The sequence below is a fragment of the Danio aesculapii genome, chromosome 16 (assembly GCF_903798145.1).
Source record: "Danio aesculapii chromosome 16, fDanAes4.1, whole genome shotgun sequence".
NCBI classification, from domain to species: domain Eukaryota; kingdom Metazoa; phylum Chordata; class Actinopteri; order Cypriniformes; family Danionidae; genus Danio; species Danio aesculapii.
Genome location: NC_079450.1, coordinates 38,729,684 through 38,752,194, shown reverse-complemented (window position 1 = coordinate 38,752,194; position 22,511 = coordinate 38,729,684). Strand labels below are relative to the sequence as shown.

The 22,511-nt window shown below is 37.4% G+C and overlaps 1 protein-coding gene across 1 annotated transcript in view; it reads right to left on the bottom strand.

Moving 5' to 3' along the window:
• The window catches only part of LOC130243116 (uncharacterized), a 126,075-nt gene that overhangs the window by 53,492 nt on the left and 50,072 nt on the right, over positions 1-22,511 (bottom strand). The window contains 2 exon segments of the mRNA XM_056475174.1: positions 8,259-8,427; positions 13,990-14,195. Of these exon segments, the coding sequence (XP_056331149.1) occupies positions 8,259-8,427; positions 13,990-14,195 (375 nt within the window).

Genomic DNA, 22,511 nt, shown 5'->3' with positions numbered 1-22,511 from the left:
AAATCACTAAGAGATCATGCTTCACTCCTTCTGATATTGCGTGTATAGAAGCCACTTCACCATAATGGAGCACTTCATATTAAACTCGGCCCAAATCACACAGAGCACATTTTTCTGGTGTGAAAACTTGAGGTGCATCACCCTGAACATTTTTAGTTAGAAAAAAACACTGTATTGTTTATTTGATGTTGCAAGGCAACCTCCAATCAATCCATCTTATCAGTCTAATCAAGGATTACAGTGCAAGCTTTCTAAGATCTTTGGTCTGATGTTACTCAGAGTGCTTCTACAAAAAATTGCTAGGCATTGCAGATGCCTAAAGCCAAGGTGCCTGGGGTGAAGAATACTACACTGTCAATAGAAAACTATTTTAAACTTGACTGAAAGAAGGGGTGGCAGAGCTTTTCTTTAAAGGAACAGAATTGAATGTGGCTATTTCTATAATAAATTTATAATCGTAGGAAGTCAAAAAAAAAAAAATCTCTTGCACATATCATCTTTGTGAGCAAGGTTGCCCCCTGGTGGTTGGGTATAGGTAGCATTAGCTCTGTCTGGATGCAAGTGGAAAATAATTAGTGCTTCTGTTGTTCTGCAGTCAATGTGGAAAGATTATGGAGGAAGTTTCTTCCTCGTGATCCAGCTGCAGTCTTGGTCCTGCTGCAGGCCGGTGCGGCGCACAGGGGAAATATGGACCTGTCTTAGATAGAAGATCAAAGCTGCACGCGCACACACACACACACACAGAAAATAACCCTCAGCGCTGTGCCTACAGGGGCCGCGCTGACAGCTGATTGGCTGAGCACCAGAATATGCAGAACGAGAGAGCGAGAGAAAAAGACGCGGTCACGGAAAACGGGATATGAAAACGGAGGAGTGCAGAGAGGGAAAAAAGCTCGTAAGACACCGTAAGAAATATTAAGAGCAGAAGAATGGAAATGAGACAGTGAAAAGAGCTGTTTCCATTCCCTAGCAACTGTCTGGAACAGGCGTCACTCCAGGGTGTGAGCGCCACAGCGGGGTCTCGCTCTCAAAACAACCAGCTCCTGCCTGTCATTCGCAGCTCGCACGCGTTCGCCAGTCATTTTTGGCTGGCTTCAGGCCTCTGTCTTGGATACCTCTGTGTGTGTTGCGTGTGACCCATTAGTCGAGTCCCTCGGCACTGTGTTAAAAGGGTTCGCAGTGTTGCAGTAGTCCTGGAGGCCGGCAGATACGGGTGGGAATTCAGTCATCAAACAGGCCAACAAGTGACTTCTGTGTTACATCACGCACTGTGCTGGAATTACACCTTCAGACTCTTTACAAAGAGCAGAGGGGTTTAACCTCTGCAGTCCTGGAGAGAAAGCAGCCTTACCAGCAAAGATCACCATTAAAACAACAACAGAACTGCAAAAAAGCCCTCATTTCTTCAGCAAGCATTTTTATAATAACTTTCATTAGTTAACCCTTGTGTACTGTTCAAATTCACTAGCCTGCCATTATGTTTGTGGCCATTGACTTCCATTATAATCACATTTTTTGATTGCAAATCCATGACAGCATATAGTCAGGCATTCTTGAATGCTGGTGTTTTTTCCTATTGGGAAGAGGTGAAACTTTAAATTTTTACTGTTGATCATCAGTTGGCGGCATTAACTCTTTAGATTAAAAAACGTTTCTGGCTTTTATATGGAGTTCTATGGATTAAAAAAAGCAGATTATAGTGTGTGTGTGCATAAATACCCTTACTATGTTTACTACAGTTGTGGCCACTGAGAATGTGCGAGTGAATGAATGTTACCATGCGTGATGCTGCAGTGTTCCACACTACCACGATAAGTGCTAGCCTCTTAGCCAGCGTCAGGACATGGATGCATTGGGGTGCTGTTTTTCCACATGTCAGTTTTTATGAATAGATTACATCAAAAAGAACACGAGTAATCTTGACAAACTATACATCAGTCTAAAGCTACAACCCTCAAGCAGCCATTGCAGCTAGTTGTTTTTCAATGGGAAGCTTATAAAAATGCATTTGCTAAATGCACATAAAGTGCTTATTAGATGGGGTGAATATCATCATAATAAGACACACGCATCCATTGCTGTACATCACAGTTTATTTTGAAAGGTAAGGGCCCATTCACACCGGGACGCTGTTTGCTTGCGTTTGCCATCGATGTTTAACACCTAGTGACTAAATAAAGGGCGGCAATGAGATCGTGCACACAAATGCAGGCGTAAAATGCCTCATGCTTGTTTTTTTTTTTTTTTGACGAGCCACGTCAAAACCTTCTCCACCAATCAGATTGCCACTTTAGTTCACGTGCACGGAGCTGCTGAAGTTATAGTAAACAGCACTCGGAGGCGTTCAAGCGCAAAACTGTCAATGCAAGAGCACATTGAAGAAGATGCCCAGAGGTGATATGAATCTGGAGCTGCTTATTGCACTGGTGAACAATAATCATTTCTTCATGGCTAGAGCTGGAGCTGCTGCTTGAACCATGCATGCTTGTTCGAATCACCAGTAACTTTAACAACACATGTGTAAACTTTCTGTCTTCTTCTGTGCTACAAGCGGGAGTCAGAAACTTAAATTTGCGTAGCGTCATCTGTGATTTTGCATACTCTTCTGCTCGACGCCAGTGAAAATCCCTTGAAGCATTGAAGCATTTTAAGAATAATAATAATAATACATTTTATTTATAATGCACTTTTCTTGGACCCAAATCCCAAACTCTGTGTCAAAAGAAAGTTTGTCACCAAAAATCATTCCATTTGCTGAAACACAGAGAAAGTAGTGGCCAAATGAAAACTAAAAATCACCCCAGAGTGAACGAAAACATCCCCAACAGGACACAAGGGTTGACATTTCAACATGCAAAATCTTGAGGCTATATTTTTTGCATTGGTTAATGACATTTAGAATAAATCCAAAGCCAATCATCAGAGCCAATCATCAATCGTGATTCTCTGGAGGTGGGGCTTGGTGCAGACACATGTTTTTACGACAGTTTCGGCAGCTCTGTTATTAAGCAACCTCTCAGGTCAGCAAACATGCTGGAATCTCAGCGGATACTTGCTTCACAGACATGAAAAATCTATCTACACAAAGCTTAAAATATCTACATTTAAACAAACAAAACAAACTCAGAAATAAATGTTGTTTTGTTTTGTAATCTGTAAGAAACTAATGCAAGGTAATGTCTGTCTCGTCTGATTTCCACCAGTGCCATTCAAACCCAAATCACATGTCGGAAACTGCACAAACTTGTAAACAAAGAGGTTTTCATTTTAGGAGAAGATTTGCTATCTGGATTAAGTTGGAAAACACCAGGGCGATGGGCTGCGGCATTATTTAGATGATATTGTGTAATATGTAAGTTTTATTGTCCTTAGAGGATGATAATCTCAACCTTAAGAAACAGCCTGGTGATTCCATTTATGAAATTTAATCGTAAACTTGCCCAACAGTTTAGAATATTTTTATGTCTCCCCATTCAAAGAGACAGGAGCTTGAACTTGCATGCCTGAGAGGCATATCAAAGAAGGCCGCCGAGTGAAATGACTTGCCTTAAAGGGACATTGGTAAATCAGAGGTGTTTATTTCTGTTCTAGCAGTGTTTTTGAGAGTCTGATCATGGTATTGAAATCGGACCGTTCAATCAAAGCTGGTGACTTTTTTTCAAAACGGGCTGCACAATATTGAAAAAAAAAAAAACCTAACATTGCAATATTTAGTTTTTCTGTGATGTATATTGCGATTTGAATACAATTTCATTCATTTCAGAATTCAAAATTTTACATTGATAGGGAGTGCATCTATATATAAAAAATGTAATAAACATATTACAAGCATAAATGAATACAACAGGACACAGATTCAAATAAACAGTGCTTTATGGTGTTCTGGAGAGTCTAACAGTATTGAGGTACAGAAATTAAATAATAAAAGATGTAAAAGAACATTGCATACAGTAGTCAGCATTTGAAGTAGATCAAAAACATTGCCCTAAAACTGTTCAACAGCCATTCTTGTCTTAGGACAATTTTGAAAATCTTTTTTGATCCACTTAAAAAGTCTTTGTTGTATAAATAATTAAATCTTTATAAAAGCTAATATTTGTAGAATTTCTTGTGGTCAAATGGTTGAAACTCGCTGAAATCTTACAGTCACAGGCCTTAAAAATCTGCGCATGTAATGTAGATTCGCACATTGCGATATTGGTTCTGAAACGATATATTATACAGCCATATTGGGAAGTGAAACAACCTATTTAAGAGTTGTATGATGTACCATTTTAATACAAGCTAAGAAAATCATTTCCATTGACAGACATGTTTAAAATGAGAATTAACATGTTACCATCTTAATGTGCAAATCGAATCAATACAAAATTAATTTTGTGTCTACTGCTGTTTATATTATTTAACAGAGAATTGAATTTTTTTTATATAATATAATATAATATAATATAATATAATATAATATAATATAATATAACATAATATAATATAATATAATATAATATAATATAATATAATATAATATAATATAATATAATATAATATTATTAATATTATATGTGCTATTTGATATGTATTATTTATTGTATTGAAATGTGTTGCCTGGACATGTCATGTGTGTCCAAGACAATTTTCCCAAAAATGGAACAATATAGTATAACCAACATTCTAAAATGCTGTCATTTAAAAGCTACGTAGATAATAAATATCCTAAAAACATTTAAGTTCTATATTTTTCATACACTACAATTCAAAAGTTGATGCATTGCTACTAAATACATCCATGGACAAATTAAATAAATTGTGAGGGTATTTTAATTTTTTTTTATTTACATTGTTATAACAATACTTCTGCGTTCTGTCTTTGCTGCTCTGCAATAACGCTGCCAAAACACTAGCATGCAGTAGGGTCATGATCCACTGTGTCAAATTTCTCAAGTGTATAACTTGTAGTAGAGGTGTAACTTGCAGTTATCAAGATTCCATTGACCATGCGAGATGTCACAACGAGATGTTGTAGGCAAGATGGCGGAAATACTTTCCAGAGAACATTTTCAGCAAATGTTTTCATGTTTTCTCCAAATTTATCCACAACCTATTCATTTAATATATTATTATATTCATTCATTTAGCAACTCCACTCACTGATGTCTTCGTCCATTTTGTCGCGACAGTTAGCCTACTTGGCATCGCTACCTGTGGCTGCTCATAAAAGCACAATGGCGAGCACGTCAAGTATGAAAGCCTCCGTAACTCACAGCTGTACGTGCATAGTGAAGTAGGTGTAGACGTTAATAACTATGATGGTTGGGTTTAGGGTTGGGAAAGGTGTAGACGTTAATAACTGTGAAGGTTAGGTTTAGGGTTGAGGGTGAGTAACTGTTTAGGGTAGATGTTAGTAACTGTGATGATTAGGTTTAAGGTTGTGGTAGGTGTAGACCAGGGGTGCCCAAACTTGGTCCTGGAGGGCCGGTGTCCTTTAGTTCCACTCCCAATCAGACACAGCTGGGCTAGCTAATCAAGCTCATACTAGACTTTCTAGAAACATCCGTGCAGGTGTGTTGAGGCAAGTTGGAGCTAAAATCTGTAGGACACCGGCCCTCCAAGACCGAGTTTGGGCACCCCTGGTGTAGATGCAAATAACTCTGATAGTCGAGTTTAGGGATGAGAAAGGTGTAGATGTTAATAACTGTGATAGTTGGGTTTAGGGTTGGGGAAGGTGTAGACATTAATAGCTGTAATGGTTGGATTTAGGTTTGTGGTAGGTGTAGACGTAAGTAACTGTGATGGTTGGGTTTAGGTGTGGAGTAGGTGTAGATTTTAATAAGTGATGGGTACAGCGCAGTCTTGCCGACAACATACTTTTGACATGTGGCTCTCAATAACTTAAAGTTGTTACGCCCCTGTCTTGAAGTCCGCAGCCAGATCCTACTCAAATTTCGAGGCATTTTTTTGAGTTTATGCCGGAAATGCATGCAATGCTCCAAATGTACACACATACTGTAAAGGCAAGAAAGAGGAGAAAACTGGCAAACATCCAACGCCTTTAATCAAAAAATAAACACAAAACACCTCAGCCTCACCCACATTTGTTACAGCTATACCAAGCTGGCTATTCACAGATTTTGCACTCTGTTTCCGCAACATATAATTACTTTTTTTGAGAGGAGCATGTCAGTGTCTGTGTCAGTGTCAGCGTATGGTGAATGATACGCTATGCCGGAGCTACTACATGCACTCAACCCCAGAAGTATAAATTGATCTTTACAATTCAATACAAAGAAAAAAAACATATTTCTTCAGCACCATAAAAAATTATTTATGAAGGACAATGGGACACTGAACACTGAACTACTGGAAGCCAAAACATACAGCTAAGTAAACGGCCTTTTGTGCTATGGGTTTTTCTTTATAAATTAAATGCATTATGATTATTAATAAATAAAAACATTTTAAAATAGAAATGTTATTTTTAATTGCAAAAATAATAATACATTTTGCAGTTTTATATTTTTGTTAATAAAAGCATACAATTTTTATTATTTTAAAGCATTAAGCCTGTTTCACACCGCAAGCGTGAGCAGAGTGTGAGCAGCGTGTGTTTTTTTCAGCATCCATGTAAATAGATTAGATCCTTCATACTCAGCAGCGCGTCAGCGCGAGGCGTGAGCGTCGCTGAAGCAGCATTGCCGTGACAGTTTATTTTTGAGTCTATTTTTGTCGCGCTGCTCAAGCTCAATTAAAGTGACAGAGCATTAATAATGACCAAAACACATTGAATGACAGTAAAAAGTAGCAATTTTACCCAATAAATGCATCAATAATATCCACAGATTTTTATATATTCAATCAAATGAACTTAAACGATTAAAAACAGCAACAAATATTTATTTGGACCCGAACTACAAAACCAAATTTAAAACAATTTGAGCAGTAGTTTTGCTTAATAAGCTGCTCACTAGTTTGATCATGTATAAATATCATTATAACTATATTGTATAAATATTATTATAACTGTAGGCCTACATCATCCTGATAATCAAAAACAAAATGACATGATATCACAGGAGATTGTCTTCTGACCGAATTACCTTAAAATACATGAATGACACTTCTCATAGAGCGTGAGAAGCAAACAGTTCTTTAGGATCTATATAATTTGTAAAATAAAGACTTGGAGGTTAAGGAAACAGCATAGAAAGAAGTTGCCATGGGCCTTAGTGCAGATGAAAAGTAAAGAAAAAAGTGTATATATATATATATATATATACAGAGAGAGAGAGAGAGAGAGAGAGATAGAGAGGTAGATAGACAGACAGACAGACAGACAGACAGACAGACAGACAGACAGACAGATAGATAGATAGATAGATAGATAGATAGATAGATAGATAGATAGATAGATAGATAGATAGATAGATAGATAGATAGATAGATAGATAGATAGATAGATAGATAGATAGATAGATAGATAGGTAACTAGATAGATAGATAGGTAACTAGATAGATAGATAGATAGATAACTAGATAGAATAGACAGAGATAGATTGATCTGTGCAAAAGCTGCCGATTCGCTACACGCTGCTGTCCTGCTGACCGCAGCTGGTGTTAAAGGCAAACGCCTGTGCACTGTTACTGCTCTCCATATGCACTGCGCACAAGCTGCTCATGCTCTGCTCTCACTTGCGGTGTGAAACAGGCGTTAGTTAACAATTAGAACTCTTACAGTAAAATTTTTATGTAATTTTTACTGACAATCAATCGTTTCATTGTATATAACAGTTAGGAATAAAACGTAAATCTGTATATAGTTTTTTAATAAGCGAGCAATTCCTAACTATGAAAATAGCATATTTTCCTTCTAATAGAAGTATCTTATATTTAAAGGTGTTTGGCTTGAAACCCCCCCTTGCCCCAGAGCTAAAAACCCTGAATAAGACATTCTCACTAGCGCTCGCTTGCATTCCTCCTCATACATACAAAAACCACACGTTACACACGCACACTGTTTCCATACCGCACTGCACCATGACCTCATCTATCCCATAATCCCCTTATTTGATCATCATGAGCGCTAATACTAAAGGGAATCACAGCCTCGGCTTTAATCTGTAGTCGTCTCTCCACCTAATGCCTGTATTTCCATATGCGAGTGAAGGCTTCTCTGGTATCGCTGACAGGGCATGAAGGAGGAGAGACGCTGATGGAAATACAACAAGCTCAGCTGCTTTAAAGTAGGAGAAAGATGCTTCCCTCACCTCTCCCACCATCCCGTTCCAAACCCCGTCAATCTTCTTCCCGTGCTTGCCGTTGGTCACCAGGTAGAGGTCATAGGTGAAGCCCACAATTCTGGCCAGGCGCTTGAGGATGTCGATGCAGAAACCCTTGCAGCACTGCTTCACCGGGGCTACCCCTTCCTGAAGAGCACTGTGGTCAGAGAGGCAAAAAGAGAAATCAAATATCGCAAATCCAGCACGTTTACCGGAATATTATATCAAATGAACTGGTTAATGCATTTGGAACCCAACTCACTACCAGTCAAAATGGTTTTTTATGTGTTTGAAAGAAGTATCTTCTGCTCACCAAGGCTGGATTTATATGATCAATAAGTTAGGGATAAAGTACATCCAGGAGGTTGTACATCCCGGCAGGCTTATCGACAGCCCGACACAAAGCGGAGGACTGTTGAATAAGACTGAAGGGCTTTATTCTGCAAAAACAACCATCCTGGATGTACTTCATCCCACTTATTACATGGCTTCTTGCCACAAAACATAAAATAAATAGACACAACACAAATTTCGGAGTCGTTTTGAGCCTTTCATTAAATGCAAAGCTGACAAAAATGAATACAGCTGAATGGAGCTGATGGAGCATACACTAACCTGCACATTATTCAGTTACAAGATGGTGACAAACAATCAAAAACGCAAAGCTAACAGAATTGAAACCAGCTAAATTGAGCATATACTAATCTAAGTATTATTATTCATTCACAAGATGATGTCAAACTGTCAAAACCAGCGGCATGACAGACATATACATTAGAGATGTCCCTATCAGGTTTTTGGCCCCCAAGTCTGAGTCATTTGATTTTGAGTATCTACCGATACCGAAACCTGATCCGATACTTCCATAATACATAAAAAAAAGAATAAAGAAGAGTGACGAAACAGATCCAGGATTCAATCCATTGTGCGGTAAGGCTTAGTAGAGACATGGGAGCTACGAACGAACACCATATGTTTGTGTTGAACGAAACATGGGCTACATCTTATAAGCTTATAAGTAGTTTGTCAGAAATCTTCTCATAAAGGGCTAGCAGAGCTTTCTCGGTGAAATAGTGGCAAGAAGGCATTTCAAATCGACGCTCTATATTTGTTTTTATATATATCAGGTTTGTTGTGTTAAATGTAACCTTTTTCTTTCCACCTCTTGCAATGTCAAGTTTACATATCTCACAATGTTGGCAATAGCAATGTTATGAATGGCTATGTGGTCGTCAACAACTTTTTTTTATTACCTCCAGACCGCAGACATACTCGCACTTTCCACTTCAAGCTGCTTTTGTGTTCTACTTTGTCGGCATTTAACTAATAGCATTTCTGCAACAAAGTGATGTCATGCCGCACCCATTGCTGAGGTTTAACTCTGTGCCACCGCATAATTATAGATATGTTAAAAAATAATGAGAAAAAAAAATACATATACATATATATAAGGTGATTCAGAAGTTAAGTCAAGGTGATTGGAAGTTCCATGATGAGACTGTGTTATTTAGTGGTTGTTATCTTGGAATAACATACCTTGGAATCTCATGACTGATAAATCAGAATAGAGTATTCCAGATAGCGGTGTAACAATAAATAATAAATATTTTTACATTTTATCAGTTTACTAACACTGACTATATTCATAAATGTAATTTATTATTGAAATAAAGAGAGAATCATCAAGTATGGTTACTCATACTCAAAATTCGTCCTCTGCTTTTGACTCATCACACACATGACCCATCACACATGTGGCAGCTATTACTTCCATAACCCGAGGAGCAGTTAGGGATTAGGTGCCTTATTCAAGGGCACCTCAGCTGGTTTCATTCACTCCCCCATTTCATTTCCTGTAAAGACCAGGATTCGAACTTTTTTTTTTTTTACAAATCAAACTCCCTAACCACTTAAATGAACGGTTCACCTCAAAATGAAGATTATCTCACCCTCTTGTGGTTTCAAACAATTATGAGTTTCTTTTTTTCAGTTAAAACATATATATATATATATATATATATATATATATATATATATATATATATATATATATATATATATATATATATATATATATATATATATATATACATATTTTAAAGAATGCTGGTAGCTGGTACCCATTGACTTTCATAATAGAAAAATAAATAAATACTATGGAAGTCAATGGTTGCCAGCTTACAACTTCTTCAAAATGTCTCTTTTGTGAGAAGAAAGTATCCCTTTAAGAATGGTGATGCTGAAAATTTTATTTTAATCACATAAATACATTACATTTCAAAATATATTAATGCTAATTTCAAATAATTTGTCATTTTTAATTTTTATTGAATAAGGATGGAATAAATTTATCAAAAGTTTATACATTTATTTCATCATTTCAGTAGACATGTTTATATACTGAAAACATGACAAATAGCGTTATCAAAAGACCATTTTTTGTGCTATAAGTAAAAAGGCCTATAATGAGGCGAAACAGGGATGCCCATATAACTGGTGTGGAGGCAGTGAAGCCGGATCCACAGAGACGCATGTACATGGCTAGAGCTCAAGCAGACTGACAGCAACATGATGGCTAAGTATGAGCAGAGATCGCCACAAGGCACAGTCAGAACCAGAGCGCAGTGATCGATTGCAAAGCTAAAATAGGTGAGTATAGCCTCTAGAACTTCCTAGTGATATCTTGGGGAAAAAAATGTGAAAGACACAGAGATAAAGACAAAATTGAAAGCATGTGACAAATGAACTAAATTCTCTGAAACAAGAAAAAGAAAAAAAAACTGTTTTACAGCTCCAGTGTAAAATTCAATCTACTTTATTGGCAAGACTGAGTAATGGTTTATTTTATAGTGTCCTTGTTACATGCTGGTACTGTAGGATTCTGTACAGTATATGATGAAATACAATGGATATACTGTGTGTATACATTTTTTTCTTGTCTTCTTTTTTGTTTTGTTACACTAAATTATACAGTGGGTATGGAAAGCGTCTGCTAAATGACTAAATGTATTTAAACCCTTTAATTTTTCACTCTGTTAAACTGCAGCCATTTGATATAATTAAGTTCATTTTTCCTCAATATACACACAGCACCACATATTGACAGAAAAACACAGGATTGTTGACATTTTTGCAGATTTATTAAAAAAGAAAAACTGAAATATCACATGGTCCTAAATATTGAGCCCATTGCTGTGACACTCATATATTTAACTCAGGATCAGTCCATTTCTTTTGATCATCCTTGAAATGTTTCTACACCTTCATTTGAGTCCAGCTGTGTTTGATTATACTGATTGAACTTGATTAAGAAAGCCACATACCTGTCTATATTAGACCTTACAGCTCACAATGCATGTCAGAACAAATGAAAATCATGAGGTCAAAGGAACTGCCTGAAGAGCTCAGAGACAGAATTGTGGCAAGGCACAGATCTGGCCAAGGTTACAAAAAACATTCTGCTGCACTTAAGGTTCCTAAGAGCACAGTGGTTTCCATAATCGTTAAATGGAAGACATTAAAGATGAGAACCCTTCCTAGAGTTGGCCGTCTGGCCAAACTGAGCTATCGGGGGAGAAGAGTCTTTGTGAGAAAGGTAAACAAGAACCCAAAGATCACTGTCGCTGAGCTCCAGAGATGAAGTCGGGAGATGGAAGAAAGTTGACGAAAGTCAACCATCACTGCAGCCCTCTACCAGTCGGGACACAAGAAAGCCCTCACGGAGTTTGCTAAACAAAACACCTGAAGGACTCAAATTGAAATAAGATTATCTGGTTTGATGAGACCAAGATAGAACTTTTTGACCATAATTCTAAGCAGTATGTGTGGAAAAAACCAGGCACTGCTCATCACCTGTCCAATACAGTCCCAACAGTGAAGCATGTTGAAGGCAGCATCATGTTGTGGGGGTGTTTTTTTAGCTGCAGGGACCTCAAACTGGGCTAAAAGAGTGAGTTCACAACAACTCTGTGACTGTTCTTGAATGGCCCAGCCAGAGCCCTGACTTAAACCTAATTGAGCTTCTCTAGAGAGATTTAAAAATGGCTGTCCACCAACTTTTTCCATCCAACCTGTCAGAACTGGAAAGGATTTGTAAGGAGGAATGGCAGAGGATCCCCAAATCCAGGTGTGAAAAACTTGTTGCATCTTTTCCAAAAAGACTCATGGCTGTATTAGATCAAAAGGGGGCCACTACTAAATACTGAGAAAAGGGTCTGAATATTTAGGACCATATGATATTTCAGTTTGTCTTTTTTAATAAATCTGCAAAAAATATTAACAATTCCGTGTTTTTCTGTCAATATGGGGTGCTGTGTGTACATTTATGAGGAAAACATTTATTTGTTCCAAAATTCAGCAAAAAATAAAAAATAAAAATAAATAAATAATTAAATAAAAATAAAACAGTAACATTTTTATTTAAAAATGTGTAAACTGTACTTCATTCCTGTGATTTAAAAGCTTACATTTGAACATCATTACTCCAGGGACATGATACTTCAGAAATCCTTCTGATGGTCTGATTTATTGTTCAAAACATTCTTTATGATGTTGATTTTGTCAGCTTTCCTTGATAAACAGAAAGTTCAAAAGAACAGCATCTATCTAAAATATAGTTTTTTTAAATTATAAATCTCTTTGTCATAATTTTTGATCAAATAATATATTATTATTGCTAAATAAAAGAAAAAAAAAGCTACCGACTCCGAGCTTTTGATTGGTATGGTGCATAATATTTAAAAAAAAAAAAAAATTCAAATAAATGCTGACCTTTGCATGTTTCTATTTATCAATGGTTCCTGAAAAAAATTCAACTGTTAATAAATAAATAAAGAATTAAATAAATAAACAAATAAATAAATAAATAAATAAATAAATAAATAAATAAATAAATAAATAAATAAATAAATAAATAAATAAATAAATAAATAAATAAATAAATAAATAAATAATAAACCTTTCATGAACAGCAAATCAGCATATTAGATTAGTTTCTCAAGAATCGTACGACTGGAGTAATGATGCTTTAAATCAAATCAAAACTTCGAAATCACAGGAATTATTATATTTTAAAATATATTCAAATAGAAAACTATTTATTAATTTTAAGAAAACTGTTATATATTTGTAAATGTTGCTGTTTTTTGCTGTATTTTGGATCAAATACTTGGATCTTTTTCAAAAAAGAAGAGACAAAAAAAAACATTAAAAGTCTTACTGATTTGACATTTGACCAGTGGCGTATCATTTAAAGCAAGATAAAATAAAGATATATTTTTTAACGACTACTACTACTACTTAGTACTACTTAGGTTACTACTACTACTAATAATAATTAACAATAATGATAATAACACACACACACACACACACACACACACACACACACACACACACACACGCACACACGCACACACACACACACACACACATAGATAAATGCATACACTGTATATACTGTATTTAGCACAGTGTAGAACAAAAAATATGAAATAAAATTAAAATTACTGAACTTTGGCATGAAATCAATAACCACTAAAAATGACGGACTGCAAGTGCTAATTCATTGAATTACTCCAGCTGCATTTCTTTCAATAAACAATTTTCCACTTAACACAGGTTTCCTGGGACTCAGTAGAACAATACACTGAATGTGTCTATCCCCTCATATAGAGCAGCCATGATAAATGATATAGGCTGCAGTGTGATCAGTGCTTACCTGGCATTGAGAGGCCGTCTGCATGGCACAGAATCCCTGATGCAGGTTCCAGAGGCAGCGTCTGCAAGCTCCACGATAACAAAGGGCCTCTCCTCCAGGGTCACGACCCTCAGGTGCTGGGCATCATCGGGCGGCTGCAGGAATGGTCCATAGCGAGACCACGCAGGATACCTCAGACGCAACACACCATTTTCCCACCATCCTACCTAAGAGCACACAGAACGCACACTGTCAAAGGTCAGAGATGTAGAGATGTGGCCAATAAATAATATGTGATATCAGTGTAAATGTCCACTGAAGTATCGTGAAATGCAAATCTCGGCCCCGTCCACACAAATAAGGGTATTTTCAAAACTGCAGTTTTTTCTACATGGTTTGCCTATTCGTCCACACAAAAACACAATATCAGGTGACTGACACCGAAACTTTCTGAAAAGGTGTTAAGATTTTCGGTTTCAATGTGGCTGTGTGGTCCCTAAAACCACAGTATTTGCCTCATGACTTCAGTGTACATGCCATTTTCTCTTTTCCGATTTATCTAATGCCTCATTCAGACTAGCAGAGACTTTGTAGCTGCCTGTCGCTCTGGGTGGTGACCTGCTGCAAACTCAGGTCTGTTTAGGTATATACAGCACGAATACAACCGGCCTCTGAGCGAGCTGAGATATGATCACGTGAGCTCTACCGGTGCTTCTATTGGCTGTCGCTCAAGAAAGTCGCTCTTCATTTGCATAAAGTTAAAGGATTCTCAACTTTGTCGCACCACTCGACACGGTCACCTGGTCACCAACAGGCGCTGTCGCTCGCATAGATGGAGGTCACCGGAAGTCGCTTGCTCTCCATTGAAATGAACGGTTGCTTGTCGCTTTGCTGCTGCGGGTCACTTGTAGTGTGAATAAGGCTTAACAAGGCTTTATGGGTTTTTTTTACCTGATAAAATTTTCTGCTTGAATTACTGAACTTGTGCAGTACATGTGATTAAGATGAACTCTGTATGTTTGCAGCATGTCTCGCATTCTCTGCCAACTTACTCACTCAGGCCTGTCACATTAATCAATATATCCCATTATCGTGCAATACTTGGACATGACCTTAATCATTTTTGGTGTTTCAATATATCTTTACAAATTCACGAATAACAGTAAAGCCATTTTACAGGGACATTTACATTCTACCTCACTGGTGTGAATGTTTATAATTTGACATTTAATGGGACCTTCATTTATTAATTTTCCTTCGACTTAGTCCATTTATTAATCAGGGGTCACCACAGCTAAATGATCCACCAACTTATCCAGTATATGTTTTACACAGTGGAGGCTCTTCCATCTGCAAAACATTACTGTGGAAACACTCATAAACACTTTCATTCACACACACATACACTCATACACTATGGCCAATTTAGTTTACTCAATTCACCTATAGCGCATTTGTTTGGACTGTGGGGGAAACCGGAGCAGCCGGAGGAAATCCACACCAACATGGGGAAAACATGCAAACTCTACACAGAAATGCCAACTGGCCCAGCCGAGACTCGAACCAGTGACCTTCTTGCTGTGATGCCACAGTGCTAACCACTGAGCCACCGTGCTGCCCTTTTAATAGGACATTTAATAGGATATACAGTATAATAAGACATTTACTGTTTTAACATCAGATTACTGAATCTAAATAAACTTAAGGATGAAAAGTTTTTTGAAAGCATTTAAGACTATTTGCATTAATCTAGTGTTGTATAATCAGTGGCATATAATGATCTCAAAATGACAAAAATATCACTTATCGCAACAATTTCTGTGATGTTCTGTAAACATATAGCACAACAAAAATTCTTTATCATGACAGGCCCACCCACTTAAATAGCTAATTCAGCATTTGGTTATCATCACCACCTGTTGATTGGGCATGCCATTGATCACAGCATCACAGTGCGTTTTTGCATGTGGAGAAATTTTTTGGAACACAAAAATAACTGTGTACATGTGAACATGTCCTTGGTTGATGTAATTTCAACGTGAACATGAAAATGGGGTGGGACATTTTGTGTAAACCCTCCCCATTTAAAAATAGCCAATAGCATATATAATAGTAATAGTTTACATCACAGCTCGGCTAATGTGACTGATGAAAGCCACTATAATAGCGAAGCTGAGTCTGTCTAATCATTTATTTGAATTCAAATCCAGCATTAAGAGCGCAATTCAAATGAAACAGACATGTTTTGCAGTCTCTGCTGACTCATGAGATCATGCATACACTGTAAAAAATGCTGGGTTCCACATAATTCTTTCATGTTGTCTCAACACAAATTGATTATGTTGACTCATTCATTCATTCATTCATTCATTTTCTTTTCAGCTTAGTCCCTTTATTAATCCGGGGTCGCCACAGCGGAATGCACTGCCAACTTATCCAGCACATGTTTTTTATGCAGCGGATGCAAAATTATTTGTTTTACAATTATTGGTTCAGTTTTATTTAACATTAAAAATGTAATAATAAAATAAAGGTTTGTTAATTCTGTTCAATTAGTTTTTTCGTTAAAAAAAAAAAAAAACACTACAAAAAGTATTGATAAGACAACCGTTAAAGTACAGAACCGATAAGTGGTATCGATAAAAGTAGTAATACCATTAAAACCTTGATGATACCCATCCCTAAATGTTCGTACTGAAAATTTCGATGAGACAAAGTGTTTATTTTTTTGGCCTTACGCTTTCCACGTATTATATAAACACATATACATACATTTGACCACTTAACCAAATGAGAGCTTTCAAGATGTGAAAAAGACCTTTAATAATAACACACTGATACTGTAATAACACACAATAAAAGCTTTTCTTTTATTTATTTCATGGGTACTTTAATAAGCTGTACTTATAACTAGGGCCAGACGGAATCTGCAGACGTTTATTGCTATTTCTGCTGAGAATTTTGCTAAAAATCTGCAGATTTCTGCAAAATGATTTTGGGAGTATCATAACTAAAACCTTAATATATGAAATAAAAATAATATATTTTTAACTTTTATTTAATGTTTAAAATGCAAATCCTGTTAGATTAACTTTATTTGGTAAACAAAGCAAGTCTCTCATTTAATAGATCTACTAAAAAATATTACATTATAAACTGCATTTAACAAAAATCAGATGAATATGTTCATATTAATCAATAATATTACTGTAATTAATTAAAAAACTGAATAAATGTAGATTTACACACATTTACTCAAGTAAATAAACAGAATTAATGATGGGCTATAAATCTGTGGAATTCTGCGGAAAATCTGCAGAAATCTGCGCACGCAGATTCCGTGTGGGCCTACTTATAACGACTTAAATGTTTAAACATAACAGTTTCTCATTATGAATCCAGTTCCTAAATCAATAATACATGAAATAAAAGGTCTTTTCAACAGTTTGGGTTATTCTACAGAAATGACTGAGGCTGGATTACAGGCAGGAATGGCTCTCCTTACTCAGGTTAAGCCTGTAAAGTGTGGAAGGATAGTGAAAAATGAAAGACTACCTCCTCCATGTTCTTCTGTGAGCTTATGGCTGAGGGCTTTCTGAAAACAGTCCTGTGCCCTTTTTACTCACTTGGGAATGAGTGGATTTTTCCTTTCACAGAAAAAAGACAGATTTTTAGCTAAGCGACGGGCCACAGAGGAAAAGGTTACGAGTCTGAGAAAAACATAGAAGGGGTAAAATGTGTCAAATAGGGCTTTGATGGTTTAACTGAGCTCCTAATCCATATAAAGAACACTCGGACCTCTAGAACGGTATGTATCAACATTCAAATACACAGTGTTTGACAGTAATAAATAAATAAAATAGGTTGTCAAATAAAAGCATGCTTTATGTCACTAAGTATTATTTCAATTGTCTTAAGTTTTATTTAGTGAACTATTTTATCAATAATAATGTAATATGCAGTTTTAAATGCGTTTTTTACAGTTTTTGCAACCAAACTCTTCACATACACACACACACACAAGACACATACATACATACATACATACATACATACATACATACATACATATATATATATTGCATATTGACGTCACGGTGGGGCAGTGGGTAGCGCGATCCCCTCACAGCAAGAAGGTTGCTGGTTGCAGCTTCGGCTGGGTCAGTTGGCATTTCTGTGTGAAGTTTTCCACGTGTTTGCGTGGGTTTCCACCAGGGGCTCCGGTTTCCCCCATAAGTGTAAAGACGTGATATAGGTAAATTGTGGAAGCTAAATTTACCATAGCGTATGTGTGTAAATGAGTTTGTATGGACGTTTCCTAGTGATGGGTTCCAACTGAAAGGACATGCGCTGCGTATAGCATATGCTGGATAACTTGGCGATGCATTCCGCTGTGGCGAACCCAGATTAATAAAGGAACTAAGCCGAAAAGAAAATGAATGAATTAATTTTGCACATTTTTAAAAGAGTATACTTTGTACCTCCTATACTGTAAAAAATGCAGCTCTAAGCACTTCATATTCACAAAAAAGTTGATGCAAAACTAATTTGGAAGCCTTTTATCCAAAGCAAAACACAAATGAGAAATGCTACAACCCAAGCAATTCATCATAAGTAGACACTAGACCGCTATAACAGAAGTGCTGTGATACAGAGCATCAGAGAGATTTTACCCCAAAATGGATTTTTTTGTCATTATTTACTCACCCTAATGCCATTCATTGTTATTATTTTCATAAACCACAAAATCCACTTAACAAAATGGCCAAAAAGTCATGTGAAAAAGACATAAATGTATTCCATATGACTTTCACTCTGAAATGTAAGCCTCGAGCAGCTCATAAACAAATGCCAGACTATCACGACATCAAATATCTGAGCCAAACGCCAAATATCAAAAGGGTCGTATGTGCATCAACTCTGTGCTTTTATTTCATTTCAAATCCTGACAGTCTGAGATTATTATTATTTTTTTAATGAAGATTTGTTTGTGAAAATATAACATACAGGTTTGGGATGAGTAAAAAAAGAAGCAAAAACGTTCTATCTTCAGAGCTATTCCTACAGGACACAACATCATCTCAGCAGTTTAAAAGCAGCCCACATTTCACATACTGTATTACTGTCTTGTCCCAGTCCCAAAACTCAAACTTTGTTTGCAGCACTGAGCCGCAGGACTTTTCCCCGGCACACCAGCAGAGAGTGGCAGCTATCAGCACCAAAGCAGCCCTTGAGAGCCATTCAGATCGAGCGAAAGATGTTCAGCTCTTAAAAACTCATCCAAAGTCTCGGCGGCGGGCAAAGAATAAATATACTTCTCATACGCCGTGTATGTACACGAGTATGATATCAGCCAACTGCTGGCAGCTAGAAGACTTTGCATATTAGCACCGGATCAGGGCTGAGGCGTCTAATTGAAAGGAATAGAGCAGGAAATGGCAGCAGTCAGCATGCGGATTCCTGCAAGCGCTGGTCTCATTGGGCTAGTTATCCCCAGTTCTTACCGCTCCGTAACTGAGGCTGTGCCACTACAAAAGGCTCAGAAATCAAACGCATCCAGGGCGGATCGTTGGAAATTAGAAAAAGCCGATTTGGCCACACCAGTTCACCTGATCCCAGTCTCATTCTCTGTTCATCAATCTGTCTGCTTGGGTCAGTTTGACTGTCCATTTGTCTCTCCCCTCTCTCCCTCTCTCTTTTCACCATTCTTAAACATCCACCTTTTGCAGTCTGTTAACTCAAGATCCATTTTTCTACGAGAAGGGAGCAAGAAGGGATTGTTGAGTTTGCCGGCTCGTGTCTGCATCTGACAGACAGTGTCAGCCCAGAATCCTCCACGGAAAGAGATCCAGCCACACATCTCAACAGGTGACACCGTCTTGTATTAAGGATGTCTGAACAGCTTCATAAAATATGCATGGCGTGTCACAAAGTAGCACAACCAGGACTGTGTGGGATCCGAGTGGCTTTCTTGCCGCTGCTTGAGAGATAGAAATGCTAATGACGCGCAGTGTTTAGTGTCATGTCCTTATAATACTCTTTAATGTGTTTGAACGTGCTGTTGGGTCTCTCTTCTCTGATCTTTCTCCTCTCCCTCCTGAATTTGCGCTCTCCCACTTCCAAAATGCGCCGGGTTCTCCGTGTCAGCGGCAGCCAGACGTCTTAACTCTTCTCGACGTCGAAATGTGGGCCGACAAAACGACCGAAATAGGAGTGCCGTAGCATGTGTGGAGAACCAGAGATCCTGCGGTGAATAACAAAGAGCCGGAGTAGCAAAGATCTGGGCCCAAGCTGAGGGGGCAGAGCCTCATGCAGGCAGAGGTAGAGCAGAGGCCTGATCAAACACCGTCTCCCCCGGGAACGGATAATACTTTCACAGGGTGAAACACAAACACGCTGCCATGACACCCCCGTCCCTGTGAACGTCCCTGTGAGAGGAGGATGAAACGAGGCGCTCTTACCCGGGCGCGATCCTTACAAATCCACTAGCAGATTTACACAGCATAAACACACATGGACACATCCTGACAGGTACAAAGAGGGTTTCCAGAAAGGTGCTTGGCATTTCATTTCTTAAACGTCTGCCCTCGATATATATCGATTTATGACAACAGTGTGGACAAATGGGATCAAAAGCACTGTAGCAGTTAGTCTGGTTAACGCTACATGTGGGAAACAAAAACGTCACATGAAGTGCCTTGTGCTTGACGGCGTACAGAAGTTGAATCGAGCATGTTTTGTCTACTCTGAATTACAAAGAACACATACTGTATAAGGTCCCTGTGAAATCAAAATGATTTTTTTCTAAATATTAGTATATATATATATATATATATATATATATATATATATATATATATATATATATATATATATATATATATATATATACACACACACACAAACAAACACAGTTGAAGTCAGAATTATTAGCCCCCCTGAATTATTAACCCCTGAATAATTTTTTTCACAACTACTGTTTAACGGAGAGATTTTTTTCAACACATTTCTAAACACAATAGTTTTAATAACTCACTTCTAATAACTGATTTATTCTATCTTTGTTATGAAGACAGTAAATAATATTTGACTAGATATTTTTCAAGACACTTCTATACAGCTTGAAGTGACATTTAAAGGCTTAACTAGGTTAATTAGGTTAACTAGGCAGGTTTGGGTAATTAGGCAAGTTATTGTATAACAATGTTTTGTTCTGTAGACTATCGAAAAAATATAGCTTAAAGGGGCTAATAATTTTGTCCTTAAAATGGATTTTTGAAAAAAACTGCTTTTATTCTAGTCGAAATAAAACAAATAAGACTTGCTCCAGAAGAAAAAATATTATCAGACATACTGTGAAAATTTCCTTGCTCTGTTAAACATAATTTGGGAAATATTTCAAAAAAGAAGAAAAAAAATCAGAGGGGGGCTAATAATTCTGGCTTCAACTGTATATATTTAAAAAGCCATGAAACCCTCCTTTTTCGGATCAAGTCTACCTCAGAATTTTTTTAAAAAATGCTCCATGATGGGCTCCTGCGAGCAGAGGGAGGAGTGGGCATGGCCGGCAGAGCAGCGGAGAAAGAGGGGAGGAAGCAACTGTTGTCAGTTGGCTCACAAAATGAGACACAAACCGTGAGACCCACGACTTTATAGTTTACAAAGTTAAAATGCAAAGAATTAAACGGTAAGTAATTTAATATACACATAATCACAATTTGTTATAACATCATACAGATAATCGTGTCTATATAAACACTATAAATGAGGAGGACTTCTCTCCTCCTCAATTTCCAGGTCTGAATGCAGGTCGCCCTGTCTATTCCAACCATTAACCCTCTGGTAATCTGGAGGATTTTAAACATAAGCAAACAGCAGCACGTATACATCGCCATTCTCCAATTCTCATACTGCCATCTCGACAAAAATGCTTGCTGCAAACCAACAGCTTTGCTGTATCGGCCCTGACAGCATCACAGGGAAAAACATGCAACAAACCCCGTGGATCATGGAAACAAACACATACAATCTATGCCGTGCGCAGACGCGGTATCATTCAGTCATTACATCTAACAGCTTGGCAGGTCTGCCTTGCCTTCAGAAAGCACGTGCTATACTGAATCATACACATTACTCGTTTTAGATTGCAGCAATGATTTCAGCAAAAACAGTTAAATATGGGGAATTGAACTGTGGACAATGAATGCCAAGAATGAAATGTAAATATGTAAGTTTACAGTTGTTTTGCTTGTTGATGATTACCCAGGCCTTGTATAGCTCCGTCTTCTTTCCTTGTCTTTGGCTAGGCAGAACCTCGGTTTTTAACACTACAAAGTTTTGAATCTGGTTATCATGGAACATTATTTCTTGCACATGACCAAGCAGAGCTAAATTGTTGGCATCCAAAGACTTGTAGGCCTTTAACTTCTCTCTTGTAAAAACACTTGGAGTTTCAATGAGATAGTTGTAAATTTCAGGCTGGATGCTTGGTCATTTCGTCTTATCCAATATCCATTGGGAGGGTGCTATCGCAAATGAACCTA